The sequence below is a fragment of the Oncorhynchus kisutch genome, linkage group LG25 (assembly GCF_002021735.2).
Source record: "Oncorhynchus kisutch isolate 150728-3 linkage group LG25, Okis_V2, whole genome shotgun sequence".
Classification (NCBI taxonomy): Eukaryota; Metazoa; Chordata; class Actinopteri; order Salmoniformes; family Salmonidae; genus Oncorhynchus; species Oncorhynchus kisutch.
This window is the reverse complement of record NC_034198.2, coordinates 33,259,651-33,283,045: the sequence shown is the minus strand read 5'-3', so window position 1 is coordinate 33,283,045 and position 23,395 is coordinate 33,259,651. Positions and strand designations below refer to the sequence as shown.

General features: G+C 41.4%; 1 protein-coding gene across 1 annotated transcript; it reads left to right on the top strand.

Moving 5' to 3' along the window:
• The first annotated feature begins 4,024 nt into the window (after positions 1-4,024).
• fam83b (family with sequence similarity 83 member B) lies at positions 4,025-19,064 on the top strand. Its single transcript, XM_020460615.2, has 5 exons — positions 4,025-4,189; positions 7,423-7,925; positions 12,804-12,968; positions 13,635-13,759; positions 14,637-19,064. Exons 2-5 carry the CDS (start codon positions 7,461-7,463, stop codon positions 16,777-16,779), a joined length of 2,898 nt encoding a protein of 965 aa, XP_020316204.2. The 5' UTR covers positions 4,025-4,189; positions 7,423-7,460; the 3' UTR covers positions 16,780-19,064.
• The last annotated feature ends 4,331 nt before the right edge of the window (positions 19,065-23,395 follow it).

Here is a 23,395-nt window from a genome sequence, read left to right as displayed (position 1 = left end):
TCTCTACTTGCACATCATCATCTGCACATACAGTGGGGAGAACAAGTATTTGATACACTGCCGATTTTGCAGGTTTTCCTACTTACAAAGCATGTAGATGTCTGTCATTTTTATCATAGGTACACTGTGAGAGACGGAAATCCAGAAAATTACATTGTATGATTTTTAAGTAATTAATTTGCATTTTATTGCATGACATAAGTATTTGATACATCAGAAAAGCAGAACTTAATATTTGGTACAGAAACCTTTGTTTGCAATTACAGAGATCATACGTTTTCTGTAGTTCTTGACCAGGTTTGCACACACTGCAGCAGGGATTTTGGCCCACTCCTCCAAACAGACCTTCTCCAGATCCTTCAGGTTTTGGGGCTGTCGCTGGGCAATACGGACTTTCAGCTCCCTCCAAAGATTTTCTATTGGGTTCAGGTCTGGAGACTGGCTAGGCCACTCCAGGACCTTGAGATGCTTCTTACGGAGCCACTCCTTAGTTGCCCTGGCTGTGTGTTTCGGGTCGTTGTCATGCTGGAAGACCCAGCCACGACCCATCTTCAATGCTCTTACTGAGGGAAGGAGGTTGTCGGCCATGATCTCGCGATACATGGCCCCATCCATCCTCCCCTCAATACGGTGGAGTCCTCCTGTCCCCTTTGCAGAAAAGCATCCCCAAAGAATGATGTTTCCACCTCCATGCTTCACGGTTGGGATGTTGTTCTTGGGGTTGTACTCATCCTTCTTCTTCCTCCAAACAACGGCGAGTGGAGTTTAGACCAAAAAGCTCTACTTTTGTCTCATCAGACCACATGACCTTCTCCCATTACTCCTCTGGAGCATCCAGACGGTCATTAGTAAACTTCAGACGGGCCTGGACATGCGCTGGCTTGAGCAGGGGGAACTTGCGTGCGCTGCAGGATTTTAATCCATGACGGCGTAGTGTGTTACTAATGGTTTTCTTTGAGACTGTGGTCCCAGCTCTCTTCAGGTCATTGAACAAGTCCTGCCGTGTAGTTCTGGGCTGATCCTTCACCTTCCTCATGATCATTGATACCCCACGAGGTGAGATCTTGCATGGAGCCCCAGACCGAGGGTGATTGACCGTCATCTTGAACTTCTTCCATTTTCTAATAATTGCGCCAACAGTTGTTGCCTTCTCATCAAGCTACTTGCCTATTGTCCTGTAGCCCATCCCAGCCTTGTGCAGGTCTACAATTTTATTCCTGATGTCCTTACACAGCTCCCTGGTCTTGGCCATTGTGGAGAGGTTGGAGTCTGTTTGATTGAGTGTGGACAGATGTCTTTTATACGGGTAACGAGTTCAAACAGGTGCAGTTAATACAGGTAATGAGTGGGGAACAGGATGGATTCTTAAAGAAAAACTAACAGGTCTGTGAGAGCCAGAATTCTTACTGGTTGGTAGGTGATCAAATACTTATGTCATGCAATAAAATGCAAATTAATTACTTAAAAATCATACAATGTGATTTTCCAGATTTTTTTTTAGACTCCGTCTCTCACAGTTGAAGTGTACCTATGATAAAAACATTACAGACCTCTACATGCTTTGTGGAAAACCTGCAAAATAGGCAGTTTATCAAATAGTTGTTCTCCCCACTGTATATTTATTTTTATTTTTAATTTTATTTCACCTTTATTTAACCAGGTAGGCTAGTTGAGAACAAGTTCTCATTTGCAACTGCGACCTGGCCAAGATAAAGCATAGTAGTGTGAACAGACAACACAGAGTTACACATGGAGTAAACAATTAACAAGTCAATAACACAGTAGAAAAAAATAGAGTCTATATACATTGTGTGCAAAAGGCATGAGGAGGTAGGCGAATAATTACAATTTTGCAGATTAACACTGGAGTGATAAATGATCAGATGGTCATGTACAGGTAGAGATATTGGTGTGCAAAAGAGCAGAAAAGTAAATAAATAAAAACAGTATGGGGATGAGGTAGGTAAAATTGGGTGGGCTATTTACCGATAGACTATGTACAGCTGCAGCGATCGGTTAGCTGCTCAGATAGCAGATGTTTGAAGTTGGTGAGGGAGATAAAAGTCTCCAACTTCAGCGATTTTTGCAATTCGCTCCAGTCACAGGCAGCAGAGAACTGGAACAAAAGGTGGCCAAATGAGGTGTTGGCTTTAGGGTTGATCAGTGAGACACACCTTCTGGAACGCGTGCTACGGGTGGGTGTTGCCATCGTGACCAGTGAACTGAGATAAGGCGGAGCTTTACCTAGCATGGACTTGTAGATATCACTCCAGTATTAATGCTAAATTTGAATTATTTTCGCCTCTAGGGCCTATTTATTGCCTACCTCCCTACTCTTCTACATTTTCACACACACATAGATCTTTCTATTTTTCTTTTATTTTGTGTTATTGACTGGTCGTTTGTGTATGTGTAACTCTGTGTTGTTTTTGTCGCACTGCTATGCTTTATCTTGACCAGTTTGCAATTGTAAATGAGTACTTGTCCTCAACTGGCCTACCTGATTAAATAAAGGTGAAATAAAAAATATTTAAAAAACTATTAATTGAAATTTGAGGGAGCATTGTAAAATAACCCTCTGTTGACTTAATAAAGAATGCACAGGCCCAATTGGCTTGTTGACAACCACACAGAAATATGTAATTGGTTCACAATCTGTTGGATTGCTCCAGACTCCACATGCATCACACTGCTACAGTATAAACCTGACAATAGTAGCCTACTGGTATATCATTGTTGAATGGTGGGAAATTGACAGGTACTTTTGGATCTGGTTTGAGCAGGCAGAGTGTAGAGGCAAACACAAATGGCAATCAAATATGTATTTTAAGGCATGGTTTTTATCAACAACATTGCAGTGACTCTACAATAATGACCTTAATGAGAGCATGTTTTTTATCAACAACACTGCAGTGACTCCACAATAATGACCTTAATGACAGATTGAAGATAAGAATACAAAAACATGCATCCTGCATGCAACAAGGCAACAAGGCAAAAAACACATGGCACATTGACCTAAATGCAAAGCCTTATGTTTGGGACACATCACTGAGTAACTGCCTCCTTATTTTCAAGCATGGTGGTGGCTTCATCATGGTATGGGTATTGTTGACATCAGCAAAGACTGGGGAGTTTTCCAGGATAAAAAGAAACAGGATGGAGCTAAGCAGACAAAATCCTAGAGGAAAACCTGCTTTAGTCTGCTTTACACAAGACACTCGGAGGTAGAATACATTTTTCAGCAGGACAACAACCTACAACACAAGGCCAAATGTACACTGGAGTTGTTTACCAAGAAGACAGTGAGTGTTCCTTAGTTGCCAAGTTTCAGTTTTGACTTAAATCTACATTAAAATCTATGGCAAGACTTTAAAATGGCTGTCTAGCCATTGTCACCAAAACCTTGGCAGAGCTTGAAGAATTTTGAAAAGAATAATGGGCAAATATTGCACAATCCAGGTGTGCAGAGCTCTTAGAGACTTACCCAAGATGACTCACAACTGTAATCGCTGCCAAAGTTGTTTCTAACATAACATTGACTCGGGGAGGGGGCGGGGGTTAAATCAAGGTGAATTGGTCTTTTATTTGCCATTCATCTTTTTTTTTATTACAACAATCTTCCATTTAGACATTACAGAATATTTTGTGTAGATCATTTTCAAAAAATGACAATTATATACATTTGAATCCCACTTTCACAATGAAATGTGAAGAAATCCAAGGGGGGGTGAATACTTATGATAGGTAAGTGTCATCAAATAAGTTAACAAGTAGTGTTAAAGATAATTACATATTATCATATTATATGTAAAAAGTGCAAAGCCTTTAAATTTGCCTGAAAAGATAACTGACTATCAAAACCTCCATTGTCTACACACCATAATTGAACTTTGAACACTTGAAGAAGAAAGGGGTGTGGCTCCTATCCGAAACAGGTTTATGGCAGCTCTTGGCCCGTGAGCAAGTTTGAAGCCAGTGCTATTTGCATGAGAAAACTGGAATCCACACCCTCCACCCACAGAGTGCTTCTCATGTTGAGACACCTCCTTGTCTTTGTTACTTCAGTTGGCAGATATCAGCTTTTGCTCCAATACGTCTAAACAGCCAGAAGAATACATTGAAAAATGCAGTACTGGAATTTATTGGGAAACTACAACAGGATCTTTCTATAACTCAAACTTTTAATGTAAGTAACTACTATAGAGTTTAACATTAGACTGGAATGTACAGTATGCTTTAAAATAGTTAAATAGACTAATGAATAACTATAGACATATGGACTAATAAGCGTAACAATATGCATAGCAAAAGCATAACTGTACATTCCATCCGTGCTTCTACACCTGCATTGCTTGCTGTTTGGAGTTTTAGGCTGGGTTTCTGTACAGCACTTTGAGATATCAGCTGATGTACGAAGGGCTATATAAATACATTTGATTTGATTTGATAACAATATACATAACAATATACATACCAATATGCATACCACTATGCATAACAATACGTATCATCCCTATTCATCTAAATATTTTCTCATAACAATTAAGAGATTCTTTCAAAAATCAAGGAAACACTTGTCTTTTGTTACTAGCACTGTCTTTGCTGATGGCTACTTTGAGGAGAAATTGTACTTGTACGTCATTTAGCAGACGCTCTTATCTTAGGGTTAAGTGCCTTGCTCTTTTCAACCTAGTCGGCTCTGGGATTCAAACCAGCACCCTTTTGGTTACTGGCCCAAAGCTCTTAATTGCTAGGCTACCTACCACCCTTAAAATGACTGTGATATATGGTTGTGCCACCTAGCTACCTTACGACGAATGCACTAACTGTCTGTCGCCTATGTATTAACCTTAAAGTCCCAATTAGGCAGGTTGACGTTTATTGTCATGGTGAGTCTTGTTCTGGAGTTAGAACTGAACGATTTACACTAGATAGGCCAGCTGCAAAGACAAACTGGCTATATTGTAAAAATTCCTGAAAACAAAAATGTGCTTTTTGGTCTTAATTTAGGGTTAGGGTTAGGCATTAGGGTTAGCAGTGTGGTTAAGGTTAGGGTTAGGTTTAGTGGCTCATTAGTATGCTGATTTGGTACAGCTGTTTCATTTAGGTTATAGGTGTCAGGTTTAGTGTTTATTTTGTTTAACTACTTGATAAGCCTTAAATGACATGTCATATTATGCTCCCTGCATTTTGTTTTCAACGCTCGTTCAAGGTTAATTGAATCCACCAGACAATTTTGGTGTAAACAGTGCACCACCCAAGTAACCAAAGTATCTTAAATGTAATTTGATAGCTCGAGGTAAGGTGAAAATCAGATGTTGTCAAATAAACACCTTTAATAATTTCATTACCCCCACCCTTTGATGTCTATATACAGGCTGGAGCCGAGTTGGAATGATTGTATTTCTCAGTTCTCAATTACAGAACCCTGCCATGCTCTACATCAATTAAGTGATGATGCTCGAGAACCCGTGTTTGGAGGATATGTTGTCACAGGTGTTGTGCCAATATATCCTTGAAACACCGCCTTTGAGAGCATTATCACTTTTATACAACAGCTTACCAACATGTTCAAATAATGATTGACATATTTTCATTAAAAACATATTGATGAAAATTCAATTGATATGCAATAGCAGTGGACATTGTGGCCTAATTTGCATTTTTTCCGTTTGATATTTTTGTGGCAGACCATGAGTTAGACTGGCATACTTATTTTCCACTATAATTTGCAAATAAATTCATGAAAAATCCTACAATGTGATTTTCAGGATTTTTTTTCTCATTTTGTCTGTCATAGTTGAAGTGTACCTATGATGAAAATTACAGGCCTCTCTCATCTTTTTAAGTGGGAGAACTTGCACAATTGGTGGCTGACTAAATACTTTTTTGCCCCACTGTATCTATAACAATGATGTCAGCTGATTCATGATTTTGACTGGCTGAAATACGCTGCCTGCCTCTCTCTCTCGTCCAGACTCCTGACCCCAACACGTTCATTATTATGGGACAGTTGGAGATCGAATTTGAATATTGAAACAATGTCGGCGAGACAGACAGTAAGGTTAATACAAATCTCCGCTGTTGAAAACGAAATGTTTAAAATAAATGTCTAGATGCTTTTTATATAGGAGATGAAGTTTATAACTTCCTTGCCTGGGCTGATGTGACAGTGGATTGTGGGGTCAGACGGAACAGAGTAAATAGGCATTTTAACGGCATAGATTTAGCTGCTGTTAATAGACACCGATTGGAATGAGCTTTTAACCAATCAGCATTCAGGATTAGACCCACCTGTTGTATAATGCTTCATGACATCTGGGTTTAAATGATATCTTAAAGGAATAGTTCTGGATTTTGGCAATGAAGCCCTTTATTACCTTCTCCAGAGAGATGAACTCGTGAATACCATTCAAGGGATGTAATTTCATGATAACTTGTTAGTACAAATACTATCTGTACCCGAAGACTTCCAGTCTTTGCGCTAAGCTAGTTAGCACTAGCTCTCAAAATTCCTTCGAACTTCCTGCATACTGAGCACAGAGACATAAAAATGGTATCCATTGTCAAAATTGCTAACTATACCTTTAACCCCAGCTGTTGTTAAGCATTGATGTAGAGCATGGCAGGGTTCTGTAATTGAGAACTGAGACATACAAACATTCCAACTCGACTCCAGCCTGTATATAGACATCAAAGGGTGGGGGTAATGAAATTATTAAAGGTGTTTATTTGACAACATCTGATTTTCACCTTACCTCGAGCTATCAAATTACATTTAAGATACTTCTGTTAGATGGGGTCTGCCCTGATTTACACCCCAATTGGCTGGTGGATTTATTTAACTTTGAACAATAGTAGAAAACACACGTTGTTGCTTTTCATCCTGCAAAATGCAGGATGCATAATATAATATGTTAGTCCATTATTAAAACGTCATCCTGTCACGTTTTTGCAAAAAGTTACGCATCAACAAATTGATGCTTATGTATACTGGCTATGCTCCCACCAGGATTTGCGGTGCCAATGAGAAAAGATAAGGATCAACCAATTGATGCTTCTGTCAATACATTGCATTCAATGGGAAAAGATGAGTGCCAAAGGCTTGACGCTTATGTCAAAAACATTGCAGTCAATGGGAAAAGAGAAACTTCTACCAATTGATGCTTCTGTCAATACATTGCATTCAATGGGAAAAGATGAGTGTCACAGGGTTGATGCCCCAAAGCTTTACAATGATGGTGAAAACTTGGGGAAATCTTGGGGTTAAGTGGATTAAAATCTTCCTAGAAGTTGGACAAACATGACCTGGGAAATGCCAAAATGTATTTTCAGTGAAAACTCATAATTTATTTATTTAAAGGAAGTTTAAAAAGATTGTTTTTCTAATGCCTTGCTTCTTGTCTCTTTGACTTCAAGCATCCACCATCTGTAACAGAACGCACTAAGCCACCCTTATGATGGATTCCCAACAACTCTCCCTGCTGTCCTCCTTGAAGGAAGAGTTGAAGCCTGAAGATTACATTCAGCCCCACTATAAGGAGGCCTATCGCCTTGCCATTGATTCCCTGGTGAATGACGGCAGAGAGAGCTACCAGGAGTTCCTCAAGTCCGAGCGGATAGGGAGCTTCCTCTCGGAAGATGAAATCCACTTCATCACTACAAACGCCTCACAGCCATTGCCTAGCAACCACACAGAAGAAATTGATGGCCCAGGTCCGGACGCTGCGGCCAGCAAGTCTTCAACTGGAACGTACTGGCCTGTGGACTCCGACATAGCAACACCTGACTTGGAGTTAGGGTGGCCGGAGGTCATGCCTGATAGACTGCAAACCAATATAAATCTGTTCTTCCATCCACCAAGACTAAACAGACCCACCATCAAAGAGGTGATCCGGAAACACATTCAGGATGCCAGACAGGTAATCTTGCAATGCATTGTGTCAACAACAATGGCAATGCTATGGAGCTAATGGAGTTTATGGAATGCAAATTACAATAGTTGTCTTTTTTAAAAGCCGCTGCTTCTTTAAAAAAAATGTATTATTATTGTTATTATAGTAAAATAGTATAGCATATAGCATATACTATATAGTTTATACAATAATGTCTGTTCTTCAACTGTGACTGTCTCTTTGTGAACGTGATAGCTCCTGAATCACAAATTGAAACTAGTCCAGGATAAAATGATTTACAGCACAACTCCCTTTTCTCCCAGGGCAGAATTACACCCACATAGTTCCTTTTCACGAGACAGGTGTGTCTGAGGTGGTGTCATGATGGGTCTATAAAATATAGATATTTTTTACAATGTACCTTCATGAGTAAAAGTATAGGTTCCGCTGCAAGGAAAACTCACCCAGTATCCTTGAATGTGAGGTAACTCTCTCAGTTGTGGATCAAATCCTGAGATAAAGCCAAGTACAGATTATCCTGCTTCTAACCTTGTTCTCTGAGTGATTCACAAGACATGTTCAGACTACCATTACCAGAAATAGAAATGTAAAGATCAATCGACTTTTACCTTATGTTGCACAGCAGGACAGCAGGACAGCAGGACAGTACACAGATCATGGATTGCCTGCAGCTGTCATGCAAGAGATCTGTTTAATGCTGTGTTCAAAGAAAGAACCGGTTGTACAGGAACTGGAATCATCAAAAGGTGTTCCTGAAAACCTTTCATCGTAGCAGTCACAACTACACTCTCAGAAAAAAAAGGTACTGCATTGTACTTAAAGGAGTACAAATGATTGTCAATGTAGTGCTACCCTGTAAGGTACATCCATTGTACCATTAGTTACAAGTGCATAATAGTACCCTTGCAGTACATACCTCAAAAGAGTGAGTGACAAAGCCATTTGATAATTTTAAGTGGCAAAAATGTACCTCTTCTCTATTCTACACGCCTCTCCGCCATACACCTTCTGACACCAGTGTAGCAAATTCAGAAGATTTTGATCTACTGTACTTTGGCCTAATTGTACCCTTTATTCTGAGAGTGTACTTTGAATCCTATCATGCAGTCGTATAATCTGTTGGCTATGCAATGCCAAACCCTTGGTTATATTTGCTGCTTCATCCGCTTCGGTCAAGGATGGGTTAGAACACTCAAGCTATAGTTTTACTGTAGTTTCTCATGTGATTTAGTCTGCAAGTATTCCAAGTACATGAACATCTCATTCCAAAATCATGGGCATTAATATGGAGTTGGCTCCCTCTTTGCTGCTATAACAGCCTCCACTCTTCTGGGAAGGCTTTCCTCTAGATGTTGGAACATTGCTGCAGGGACTTGCTTCCATTCAGCCACATGCATTAGTGAGGTCGGGCACTGATGTTGGGTGATTAGGCCGGGCTCTGTCGGCGTTCCAATTAGTCCCCAAAGTGGTAGATGGGGTTGAGGTCAGGGCTCTGTGCAGGCCAGTCAAATTCTTCCACAATGATCTCGACAAACCATTATTCTTCCTTCAACAAAATTTACAGTTGGTACTATGCATTCGGCCAGGTAGCGTTCTCCTGGCATCTGCCAAACCCAGATTCCTCCGTCGGACTGCCAGATGGTGAAACGTGATTGATCATTCTGGAGAAAGCGTTTCCACTGCTTCAGTCCAATTGCTGCAAGCTTTACACCTCTCCAGCCAACGCTTGGCATTGTGCATTGGGATCTTAGGCTTGTGTGTGACTGCTCTGCCAAGGAAACCCATTTCATGAAGCTCCCGACGAACAGTTATTGTGCTGACGTTGCTTCCAGAGGCAGTTTAGAACTCGGTAGTGAGTGTTGCAACTGAGGACAGATGATTTTTATGCTCTGCACGCTTCAGCACTTGGCGGTCCCATCCTGTGAGCTTGTGTGGCCTACCACTTCGTGGCTGAGCCGTTGTTACTCCTAGATGTTTCCACTTCAACATAACAGCACTTACAGTTGACCGGGGCAGCTTTAGTAGGGCATTCATTTGATGAACTGACTTGTTGGAAAGATGGCATCCTATGGCTGTGTCACATTGAAAGTCACTGAGATCTTCAGTAAGACCATTCTACTGCCAATGTTTGTTTATGGCGATTCCATGACTGGTGCTCGATTTTATACACCTGTCAGCAACAATGGGGCTGAAATAGCCATATCCACTCATTTGAATGGGTGTCCGCATACCTTTGTATATACATGTATAGTGTATTAGCCAGAGGAGTCTGGTGTGTATTTAGGTAAATCTTCCATCTATGTGTCAAACCAAGTCCTACTTGTCACAGTAAATATGGTAAACACAGTGTCCGTGTCCTTGTAACCACACACTTACTAAGTTACCAGTTACCTCTTGAGATACTATACAGTATAGATAACACTAGCAAAAAAGGAAGAGTCAACACAGTATGACATTTGCTTAAAAGTTAACATATTTAGGGGCCCGGGTGGCGCAGTGGTCTAATTAGTGAACATATTTTAACTAGATATATGGCATATATATTGCAATGTGCTGAGTGTGTTTCTGTTGTTGTTGTGATGGTCAGGTTGCATCCTGACTGTAAAAGGGTGCATTTTAAAGGTACTTTTAGTGACATGAAACTACATGTTTTTACCTAACTGTAATACGTCTTGGTCATCAGGTAGTATCCATTATGTCACCACATAGTGCAGTTCCGATTACCCACAAATGGATAAATGGAAAGCTGCGACCTGTCAGAGACAGATCCTAGTATAAAACATATGGAAGGATGACGATATCACACAGCCTTAACCACCATCTTATGAGCTCCTGAAGTACCATTTTTGTCACCTGTATTTTTCTTGGCATCACAGTCTCCAAATCAGACAGATTTCCTGAGCTTACAGTAATGCCTCATACTCTAAATAACACTCCATCAGCACCAGAGTGTTGTTCTTAAGCAATAATGCCCGAGGGGGTGTGGTATATGGCCAATATACCACGGCTAAGGGCTGTTCTTAGGCGCGATGTTACCAATGTAATTAGAGCAGTACATTTGAATGTTTGTCAAACCTGTAGTATACGGTCTGATATACCACGGCTGTCAGCCAATCAGCATTCAAGGCTTGACCCACCCAGTTGATAATATATAATGAACTCAGAAAAAAAAGACGTTCCTTTTTCAGGACCCTGTCTTTCAAAGATAATTAGTAAAAATCCAAATAACTTCACAGATCTTCATTGTAAAGGGTTGAAACATTGTTTCCCATGCTTCTTCAATGAACCATAAACAATTAATGAACATGCACCCGTGGAACGGTTGTTAAGACACTAACAGCTTACAGACGGTAGGCAAATAAGGTCACAGTTATGAAAACTTAGGACACTAAAGAGGCCTTTCTACTGAGTCTGAATAACACCAAAAGAAAGGTGCCCAGGGTCCTTGCTCATCTGCGTGAACATGCCTTAGGCATGGTGCAAGGAGGCATGAGGACTGCAGATGTGGCCAGGGCAATAAATTGCAATGTCCGTACTGTGAGATTCCTAAGACAGCACTACAGGGAGACAGGACGGACAGCTGATCATCCTCGCAGTGGCAGACCATGTGTAACAACACCTGCACAGGATCGGTACATCCGAACATCACATCTGCGGGACAGAGACAGGATGGCAACAACTACTGCCCGAGTTACACCAGGAATGCACAATCCCTCCATCAGTGCTCAGACTGTCCGCAATAGGCTGAGAGAGTCTGGAATGAGGGCTTGTAGGCCTGCTGTAAGGCAGGTCCTCACCAGACATCACCGGCAACAACGTCTCCTATGGGCACAAAACCACCTTCGCTGGACCAGACAGGACTGGCAAAGAATGCTCTTCACTGACGAGTCACGGTTTTGTCTCACCAGGGTTGATGGTCGGATTTGCGTTTATCGTCGAAGGAATGAGCTTTACACCGAGCCCTGTACTCTGAAGCGGGATCGATTTGTAGGTGGAGGTTCCGTCATGGTCTGGGACGATGTGTCACAGCATCATCGGACAGAGCTTGTTGTCCTTGCAGGCAATCTCAATGCTGTGCGTTACGGGGAAGACATCATCCTCCCTCATGTGGTACTGTTCCAAAATGACAATGCCACCAGCCATAGTGCTCGTTCTGTACGTAATTTCCTGCAGGACAGGAATGTCAGTGTTCTGCCATGGCCAGTGAAGAGCCCGGATCTCAATCCCATTGAGCACGTCTGGGACCTGTTGGATCGGAGGGTGAGGGCTAGGGCCATTCCCCCCAGAAATGTCCAAGAACTTGCAAGTGCCTTGGTGGAAGAGTGGGGTAACATCTCACACCAAGAACTGGCAAATCTGGTGCAGTCCATGAGGAGGAGATGCACTGCAGTACTTAATGCAGCTGGTGGCCACACCAGATACTGACTGTTAATTTAGATTTTGACCCCCCTGTAAGGACCGACGCTGGACAGGAGGAACAGGTACGGGCAGTCAGACATTTATTCGGGAACAGACATAGAACAATACAGGAACAGCGCCAGCACACGGGTAACACGGACATATGACAAACAATGCAGCAGCAGGGAACAGAGCTGGGGAACTGACAAATATAGGGGAGGTAATAAACAGGTGATTGAGTGAGTCCAGGTGAGTCCAATATTGCTGAAGAGCGTGACGAGGGAAGGCAGGTGTGCGTAAATGATGGTGGCAGGAGTGTGTTATGCAGGTCAGCCTGGCGCCATCCAGCGCAGTTGACAGTGAGAGGACAGTTTTTTGTTGTTGCTGAGTTTAGTATGTAATGGTATACAAATCAGTTTCATAAATCATCATGTTTTTCTGCACTTCTGGTTCTAATTTGTGTTAATGTCCCTTCATTCCCTACAGGTTATTGCAATTGTAATGGACATTTTTACAGATGTGGATATATTCAAAGAGGTGGTTGATGCCTCCACCAGAGGAATTCCAGTTTATGTGCTTCTGGATGAATTTCATCTGCAAAGCTTTCTCTTAATGGTTGAGAATCAAGACATCCAAATCCCAAAACTTAGGGTAAGTTCAGATCCTCTGTTACAATGGTAACATATGCAGGTAGAGATCTACATGCATCAACTGATCATCCTCTCATCGTATAAACAGTATTGATTCAACCACTGACAGTAGGTCCTCAAAATGACAGACTGAAGAAGTCAAAGTCTCACTCCTCCTGTTTTTGCGGGGTGAGGCAGTTTAAAGGGCGAGGTTGTTATTACCAGAGGTATGAATCTATGCAGTGGACCAACACACTATTAAGACACTTTATGTTGGTGTTTCCTTTATTTTGGCAGTTAACTGTATTTATTACCTGAGGGATGAGGTATTTAGCACGCAGCAACCACACCCTTTAAGTATATTCACAAAAGGGCGACAGTTAGTCTAGCATTTAGAGTGTTGGGCCAGTAACCGAAAGGTTGCTGGTTTGAATACCCGAGCAGACAAAGTGAAAAATCTGTCGACGTGCCCTTGAGCGAGGCACTTAATCCTAATTTGCTCCAGGGGTGCCGTACTACTATGGCTGACCCTATAAAACAACACATTACACGGCCCCTATCTGGTGTATGTGACAATAAACATTTTCTTTCTTTATATATATATATATATATATTCAGGCTTTGCATAAAGCGATATGTTACCATAGAATGGTCTTGGTAACATTCCACTGACTCTCTTGGTCTACAGAACATGAGAGTACGCATAGTGAAGGGACAGGATTACCTCTGTCGTTCAGGATCTACATTTCATGGAGCAATGGAGCAGAGGTTTCTGTTGGTGGACTGCCAAACAGTGGTGTATGGATCATACAGGTAAATGGAGCTAGGAGCTCAGGGAGAAGAAATGTCCAATAACCAGATCCTATTGTTACTGTTAATGCAATCCAGGTTCCTTGGGACGTCCCTACCCTAAAGCCTAACCTTAACCCCTACTCTTACCCTAACCTTAACCATATCAACTTCAATGGGGGTGACGTCAGAGCTGGGACGTCCCAAGGAATCCGGATAGCAAGTACACTATCGTTACTGTATGATAACCTAGCAGCTCAGAAAAAGGCTTTTCCAATATTGATTAAAATGTTCTTTAGATATAAATGAAAGGCACTTTATTGAGTCATTATCATGTTCTTTGCATTTTGCATTTTAACAGTGACTATTTGAACACGATAAGGGTAAGGCTTAAAGGGATGGTTTTCTGAATATTTACCCCAATCATAATTATGTTCTTACGTCTGTGAAGTAAACACAATGAATGGAAAATGAGAATGAAAACTTGGACAAAGTTTTTAGGAAAAAGTTATGTTCCAAAATGTTACATGACAGGGCTGTGTGCAGATCCTGTATTTCAACTCTATATGGAACACAGAACTTCTTTCGAAATAAGAAAACATTTAAGATTGGGCAAAAAAATCGAAAAGGGTTAACTTTTCAAAAATTGCATTTTTATGAGGTAGGGGCTGATAAATTCCTAGAATACCTATGGGTAACAGATAAGGCAATATTACTTTTTTATTAATTTTCTAAACTTTAGACAGCCTGAAGGCTTATCTTCGATACATCTTCAACAATTTACTGATATTGTGAAACTGTCTACCTCAGTTGACCATGTGCAGTTGACTGAGATAAAAATGGCTGTTATTTCATTTTCACTGAAGTAATTGCTGCTCTCTGTTTATTCTTCTCTGCCTAGCTTCATGTGGTCCTATGAGAAAATCAACCTGAGTATGGTGCAGGTCATAACAGGCCAGCTGGTGGAGTCCTATGACGAGGAGTTTAGAACGCTCTTCGCCCGTTCTTTCGTGCCAGCAGTTCTCACCCCTCCCGAGACTGTGCTACCAGAGAATGGAAGGCATGCTCGGGCAAAGTATGCTTCTGAATCCAGACAAGCCTTTGAGAGGAAGGACCAGTTGAGACATACCCTGGACACAGTGTACAGGAAAGCCTGTGAGAGACAGACGGGCATGACGAGCCATATGGGACAGATGGAGGAGAGACTTTATGACAAGGAGCCATTTGAACACAGACCCATGATCAACCACGGCGAGAGTGTTCAAAACCGCATCCATCAGTTCCAGTCTGCAGAGACTGTGAACTTCCTGAAAAGGCACAGTTATGCTGGGGAGAGACAAGAAGTCCCATATGTTCCACACAACACAAGGTATGGGGCAAGCAACTGGAACGTGGCTGGAGATGGAGGTAATCACTGTGCTCCTGGAAGAAGCCACTTTTCCAATGCTTTGGAAGACCATTCTCAGGGGGCACAGATAATCAGAGGTCGCAATTTTCGCCAGTCCTACCACGGGAATGACAAACAAGTCCGCTCTATGCAGCTGAACATGCCAACTTTGAAGAACACGGCTAAGTCCTTCTTGCGCACATATAGGATAGAGTCTTACCTCAATAACACTGATGATCCTATTGGGGAATCCTGTGACTATCTGGACCAGTATGAAGCACAGGAAAACAAAACTAGCTCATTGATTCCTTCCAGACTTAGGTCATCCCTTGTTTTCAAGTCCACTATTCCAGAGAAACCGGAGACAAACAGTCACTCAAACAACTCTTCCTCTTCCATGCGTCAGGTCGACCCCTCTTCAAAGCCAAACAATGCACCGTATTACTCTTCAATGCAATTGCAATGGAATCCAGCGACATCGAAGGAAAACAGAATGAGACAAGATGAATACATTATGAAAAGGCGGAGTCTGCAGATTTTGGATGATCCTAGGAATAACATTGGCTATGGCCCAGGAAGAGACCCATATCAGTCGGTCTATGCCTGCCTGGGAAGAGCCAAAGAGGGACTGGTAATGAAAGCCCCTGAGCTCCTTCAAGACAACTGGCACAAAAGACACAGTGTGGCAGACTCAAAGACCAACAGTGACTACAGAGTCAATAAAGAGTCCTCCAGTCACATGTATGGTAGGGCCTTTGGGAGGAGTCAGCCAGATGGTGGTGGAATAACATTGGGTGCACAGAATGGAGGATATTCTTCAAATTTGAACAAGGATCAGAGATCTATCTCTCATTATGACGTCAAAAACGTTGTGGACACAAAGAGCCCCCCTGTTTCTAATTGGCAAGAGCCTCCCTACAGAACTGTGTCTGCAGCAGCCCTTGATATGAACAGCAAAGAGCCTCCCTACAGAACTGTGTCTGCAGCAGCCCTGGATATGAACAGCAAAGAGTCCACTTACAAGTCCACCAGCACAGCATTGGTTTCACCACATTTCCTTAAGAAGAGCACCAAACAAATCAGATCATTGCTCAAAATACCAGAGAAAAAAGAGGGTTCCCCTAAAAGGGGTGGTAGCTCTGACACCATAGTCACAGACGAAGAGGGACAAATACCAGAGAGAGAGAGGAAGGTTGCATCACAGAGTAGCATGCTTCAGATGGACAAGAACCACTGTGCAGATGATATAGGGTTATCCTCAACCCCTCGTTTTAGCACTGAAGAGCTGCACCAAAATCTTCCTGACAGAACTACATCCATGGGGACACAGGGGCAGCATACGTCCATTGATAAAACGCATGAAAGGGCAAGGCTTGCGTCAGGAAATTGGCGTAGCGATCGGGGTGGCGATAGTCGTTTGTATAGCAGATTTGAGCCTTTCTGTTCATTGGAGAAGGAGCGACCCCATTCCTCACAATCTGCAACAGGCCCTGCCCCCATACACTCCCCAGAGAGGACCAAGAGCATGTACTCTGCTAAAAGTAGCACCACCAATGAACAACACAACCACACTGGCCAGCAGACACATAGCCACCATGAAAACAAACTGGGCAAATTCATACAAAGAGTGGGGCATTTCATTCACAAAAATAAGTAGTAGAAAAGAAAGTTAGCATAATACAACATGGATTACTGGTCAAATTTACAAAAGCGGGCAATGGCTCAATCAAATGGTAGGCAGAGTGGAAACAGTGTACTGCACTATTTAACTTGAAAACTGGTTACATGAAGAGATTACATCCTTTTAGGTCTCTTTAAGGCAATGGCAAACCGATTTTTACTTGAATTAAATGGGGGGGATCAGCACATCCAGGACAAGGTATCACAAACTGTGAAATCAAGTCAGGGGCCCACAGTGTCAGTCGGAACAGCAGAACTGGATCAGCAGCACGGCCAAGTGAACAGGGACCACAGGAGGTTGGTGGCAGCTTAATTGGGGAGACAGGGCTCATGAAAATGGCTGGAGCAGATTTAGTGGAATGGTATTAAATACATCAAACACATGTTTGATGCCATTCCATTTGCTCCGTTCCAGACATTATTATGAACCGTCCTCCCTTCAGCAGCCTCCAATGACAGGGACAGCCAGGAATTGGCAGGCCAGGTTGTCCTGAGGCACAGTCCAAAGTCCTTGTGGTAGGGGAGACAGAACTAGAAGGGAATTAGTGGTCAGGGAATCCGAGTGGGGAGCCGGGCCAGGCAGAGACCGAAAGGGTGGCTCGTCACTCCAGTACCTTGACGTTGATAAGTCTTCAGTCCAAGACTAAAAGATGTAAGATAAAAGTGTGTGTTGGTGTGTGTGTGAGTGTGTTTGTACACTTCAGTGTGGGGAAACACTGAACACAAATTTGTTACATCTTATTTGCTCTTCAAGTCTAAGAGTGCTTTAAAATGTTATGCTTTTTGGTCTTTAATACATCAAAGATCTATATTCTTCATAATATATCAAAGCCATTAGCATTTAAAAAAAAAACCAGAACCAATCAGCTGCTCGATGGCTGTGACGAGAGACTAAAAGTTAACTAAAATAGGAGGAATTCATAATGCAGTAGCTTAATTTCCATATAAAACACATTAAATAATTTCATTTTAAAGATGTCTTCACAATAACAACTCTGATCAAAAGAGTGAAAACAATCTATTTGTTAGCCACAATATCAGAAAAACATATCCAGAGTACAGGAATAACAGTGCGTAAATTGCATGATTGGGTGAATGAGTTCGTTTGTCAAACCCTAATTCTGCTTTTGTCATCATTGCAGTGTCTGGAGTGTTTTGATTAGTATTTTTCTTGGAACAATGTCTTGGCAAAATATGCTTGGATTTTACACCTGTTGTGGGAAATGTAGTGGTATCATGAGGGACTAATTTAGGGAAATGTACATTGTGTGTCAAATATTTGACCTGTACAAACACTGACAAAGTTTGTTGAAAAATATAGTTGCTTTTTCCAAACAAATGTGACATTGTGTTTTTGTTCACACAAAATTTGTTGAAAAATATAGTTGCTTTTTCCAAACAAATGTGACATTGTGTTTTTGTTCACACAAAATCCTTTGTTGTATGAGCTACAGGGAAGTGCATCCTACAGTACCACCATGAGGTGAAGTATTTATTTCAGTCTGTTTAAGCTACGGAATCGTTTTTTGGCCAGGTTGTATGTGTTAGCATTCAACCCATTCCTCTGACAAGCTAAAGACAATTTCCCAGTCAACATGATATATAAGCATGACTTGAATAGAGCACAGCATTATTTTTGTGTTTTGCATTCCACTGATTCTGGACTATTTGAACCACGCATTTTTGAACCATGCCTTTTCATTAGACAGGGTTCCTACTGTCACTAAGTACTTCAACACCTCAATCTTTCACATCACATAGAAAGTGTATCATTCAATGTGAAGTTCACAGAGTGTATGCATGCATTCAGCTGCTTGTAATTGATATGGGAATAATTGTCATTGCATCAGGTATACAAGAAATCACATTCATAATAAAATGGTGGGGGGGGGGGGACATATGATGTTGGGAATTGTTCTATAGAAGCTTTTTTTAAATCTGTGTTTGATAATAGGATGTTGGTATTTGCTCTCGATAAGCATAAGTGAACACTTGGCCCTTATATAATTTGTATTGAATTACCTGTGTTGCATTGTGTTTTCCGTCTTTAGTAATGATAGGAAATAGATATTGTCCAATAGATCTGTTATAATTTAGAGCTATGAGGTCTGAATTATGAGATTGTAGCTTACAAGAGGTTGTATGGAGGTCAGCATTATGACCAAGTCAGAAGCATAATTTTGTAATGTCGCTAGGAAGATGTGTTTCTAATTTGTGCAATATGTAATAAATATGCAATGGAATAAACTGCTTCCAAAAGCCTCTCATAAGTAATACATTTATATTGTTATGTTCCACTAAGACCATTATGCGCCATTACGTGCCATTAAGACCAGAACAAATAGGAGTTACTGTACAAATACATGTGGTCACTAGTCTGATCAAAATAATGATTTATAAATCAGCAGATTAGAGTGTTTATGAGAATTACAAAAGTATAGTCTCTTGGCTATATTTTATATGTAGTAATAATAATATATGCCATTTAGCAGCCACTTTTATCCAAAGCGACCAGGGCTGGCTCTAATCTTTAGGGTGCCCTAAGAGAGAATTGGTTGGGGGGGCCCCACCGAACGGGCCAAAAAAAATTTGTGAACCCCCTTGACAGCGTAGAAAGCATTTTTTTGTTTTAATTTTAAATTCCTGCAATTCTAAACATTTTGCCATAGGGTGCAGAGAAAATGTTAAAGTTTTAAAGCAAGTTTTCTTTTTGTCTATACATTTTGCCATGGTGAGTAGAGAACAAAAGATCTAAACTGTTTTATTCTACTATTCTAAGTCTCTAGCAGCTGGGGGCCCTAAGCGACAGCTCATGGCGCTTAAGCCTGGAGCCAGCCCTGAAAGCAACTTACAGTCAAGCATGCAAGGACAGCTATGCCACCACACCCCATGAGACCTGTGTTTGCTGATCTATTTATTGTAAATATTTCATTAGCCTTGGAGCTCGCATAGCGAATGATGAGGGAAGAACATTTTTCTTTTCTACTTAATGTCAAACTAGTTGCTGCAGGACAGTGGGACAGGGTTGGGGACAATTCAGGAAGTACACTGAAATTCCAATTCTCTTCATTGCTTGTCAATGAGGAAAACGTGTAATTGGATTTTTAAAAACTTTCTGAATTGGCTGGAATTTAAATGGAATTGACCCCAAACCTGTAGTGGGATAAAGCAACATAGTACCCAATAATATGAAAAACAGATGTGACTATTCTTAAAGACCCAGTTGAAAAAACAAAATTGAAACACTTTTCAATTGGACACCATTCTTAACAGTGGCTTCACCAACAGTGGCCATATGTTGTTTGAATTATTTGTGCAAAATATTATTTTTGCAATAATGTACACTACTGTTCAAAGGTTTGGGGTCATTTAGAAGTGTCCTTGTTTTTGAAAGAAAATCTCCTTTTTTGTCAATTAAAATAACATAAAACTGATCAAAAATACAGTGTAGACATTGTTAATGTTGTAAATTACTATTGTTGCTGGAAACGGATGATTTTTTATGGAATATCTACATTGGCGTACAGAGGCCCATTATCAGCAACCATCACTCCTGTGTTCCAATGGCACGTTGTGTTAGCTAATCCAAGTTAATCATTTTAAAAGGCTAATTGGTCATTAGAAAACCCTTTTGCAATTATGTTAGTGTAGGACAGAATGTTGTCAGATTTGAGAACAGCTTGTTTGGTGAATGTTAAGCAGCAGCTCTGTCCTGGAGCACCAGCCATCCTTCTCCAAGCCATATGATCACACACTTTGACAACAACAAGTCAAAGCCTGAGTCACCTCATGTGTATATTAAAATAAATAACTATCATGTGAAAGGCTAGATTATTTAGCAAAGGTCTAATATTTACACCTGTCCAGGACAGAGTACTTATCTGAGCCATCGTCCCTAAAGAAAGGTGGAGCACTAACATCTGACTTCACAACCAGATTCAGCTTGGACGCATCAATAAAAGTTGACCCACATTGATCAGACAGGGGAAACTGCTGGGGTTGGTGAGGGGGATGGGCAGGAGAAAGACTTGCGCTGATTGGTTAAGAGATAGGAGAATCTATATCCTTAATAAGGTCACTAAGCTGACTCGGAGGTGTCCCATTATTACTGAGGACTAGGGATGATGGTACATCAAAAGATAGAGGTGGGATACCCTGGTCACGTGGAGTAAACAGCCCACCCCTCTCAGTGCTTGTAAACTCAGGACTAGGAAACACTCTAATCCCAGGAGCTGACTGTACAAATGGTGTAAATGCAAGGGCACCCCTCCCTCTACCCACACTAAAATCCTCAGCATAACTTGAGAGTCTTCCATGGCTCAACAGAGCACTAAAATATAATGTAATTTACTGCATTTAAATACAAAAAAAATGCAATAAACAAATTCCTCCAAAACATACAAATAAACACAAATACCCTTATCTTGTGAATACGCTACATTCACCTTCACTATTTACAGTATATATTCACTTATAGCAAACCATCAACAAGTGCGCATGCGCAGATCACGCACCTCATCCACATGCACAGCTCTGATAGTCGGCAGGTCGCGGCACCAGTTTGTAGCGTGGTTCGTTCTGCATTGTGTAATTTAATGAGGACACTGCCACAACTGGAGGTCTGCTTGTTGGATTTTTATTTGCCCTGCACATGAAGAGACAACGCACAATATGTTAGCCCTTGGCGCAGTCACAGCTCTCAGGCACCTGCACGAGCACAAGGAAACTCACTTAAACACTGTCCCAAGTACCCACAAATTACAGGTACCCTAGGTACCCTAGCTAGCGAGCTCCGTAAAACTTGTTAACATAAATATTCATATTGTACATGTTGTAACAAAACGTATGGTTGCATAACAGCACATAGTGTAACATTACCATGGTTTTATATTGAAAAATAGCGGAGCCAAGGACAACATACCTCGCTAGCTGAAGGTCATGCAAGAGAGAACAATAGGAGGGTACAGTAACACAGATACGATGGACCAAACCAAAATATACAAAACTTTAACAATCAAGTGTATTTACAATATAGATATGAAAAGTGTTTTCACACAAAAAAATAACATTAGCTATGCAGCTGTAATTAAATTAAAAATACACTGAATTATTATTATTATTATCCTAAAATTATTAACATCCCCTTTTTACCTGGCCTATTTGAACTGGTCCTTATGTGCAATTTGCATAATCTAGGGGAACAACATCACACTGCTACATTAGCACAGCTGAAAACTGTTGTTCCGATTAAAGAAGCAATACAACTGTCTTTCTTTAGACAAGTTGAGTATCTGAAGCATCAGCAATTGTGGGTTCGATTACAGGCTCAAAATGGCCAGAAACAAAGAACTTTCTTCTTAAACTCATCAGTCTATTCTTGTTCTGAGAACTGAAGGCTATTCCATGCAAGAAAGATCTTGTACAACGCTTTGTACTACTCCTTTCACAGAACAGCGCAAACTGAGAACAGAAAGAGGACTGGGAGGCCCCGGTGCACAACTGAGCAAGAGGACAAGTACATTAGAGTGTCTAGTGTGAGAAAGAGATGCCTCACAAGTCCTCAACTGGCAGCTTCATTAAATTGTACCTGCAAAACACCAGTCTCAACGTCAACAGTGAAGAGGCGACTCCGGAATGCTGGCCTTCTAATGTTTTACTCACGCCAGCCACGGAGAAGGAGAGGGGGGTGTGCAGTCCTTGTTAGCGGGTCGTGACGATGGCACTGTATTTTCCTCAAAGTTGGTAAAGAAGGTGTTTAGTTTGTTTGCAAGCATGACGTCGGTGTCCGTGATGTGGCTGGTTTTCTTTTTGTAGTCCGTGATTTCCTGTTGACCCTGCCACATACGTTGAGTGTCTGAGCCGTTGAATTGCGACTCCACCTTGTCCCTGTACTGGCAGGTCGCTTGTTTGATTGTCTTGTGGAGGGAATAACTACACTGTTTATATTCAGTCATATTCCCAGACCTCTTTCCTATGGTTAAATGCTGTGGATCGCACTTTCAGTTTTACGCGAATGCCGTCATCCCATCCATGGTTTCTGGTTAGGGTAGGTATTAATAGTCACAGTGGGTACAATCTGAACATATTCCAGTCCGCATGATCGTGGCTTCCGAATGGTCGGACCAGCGTTGTATGGTTCTCGTCACTGGTACATCCTGTTTGAGTTTCTGCCTATAAGACGGTAGTTAGCAAGATGGCATTGTGGACGGATTTGCCGAATGGAGGGCGGGATAGGGCTTCGTATGCATTGCGTAAGTTAGAGTAGCAGTGGTTGAGGATATTGCCCATGCACGTAGCACAATCAATATGCTGGTAGAATATAGGTAGCCTTGTTCTCAAATTTGCTTTGTTAAAATCCCCAGCTACAATAAATGCAGCCTCAGGATATATGGTTTCCAGTTTGCATATAGTCCTTGATGGCCAAGTTTCTTGATGGCCATCTTGATGTCTGCTTGAGGGGGAATGTACGCAGCTGTGCTATAACTGACGAGAATTCTTTTGGTCGGTAAAATGGCCGGCATTTGATTCAAAGGAATTCTAGGTCAGGTGAGCAGAAGGACTTGAGTAGCTGTATGTTGTTATGATTACACCAT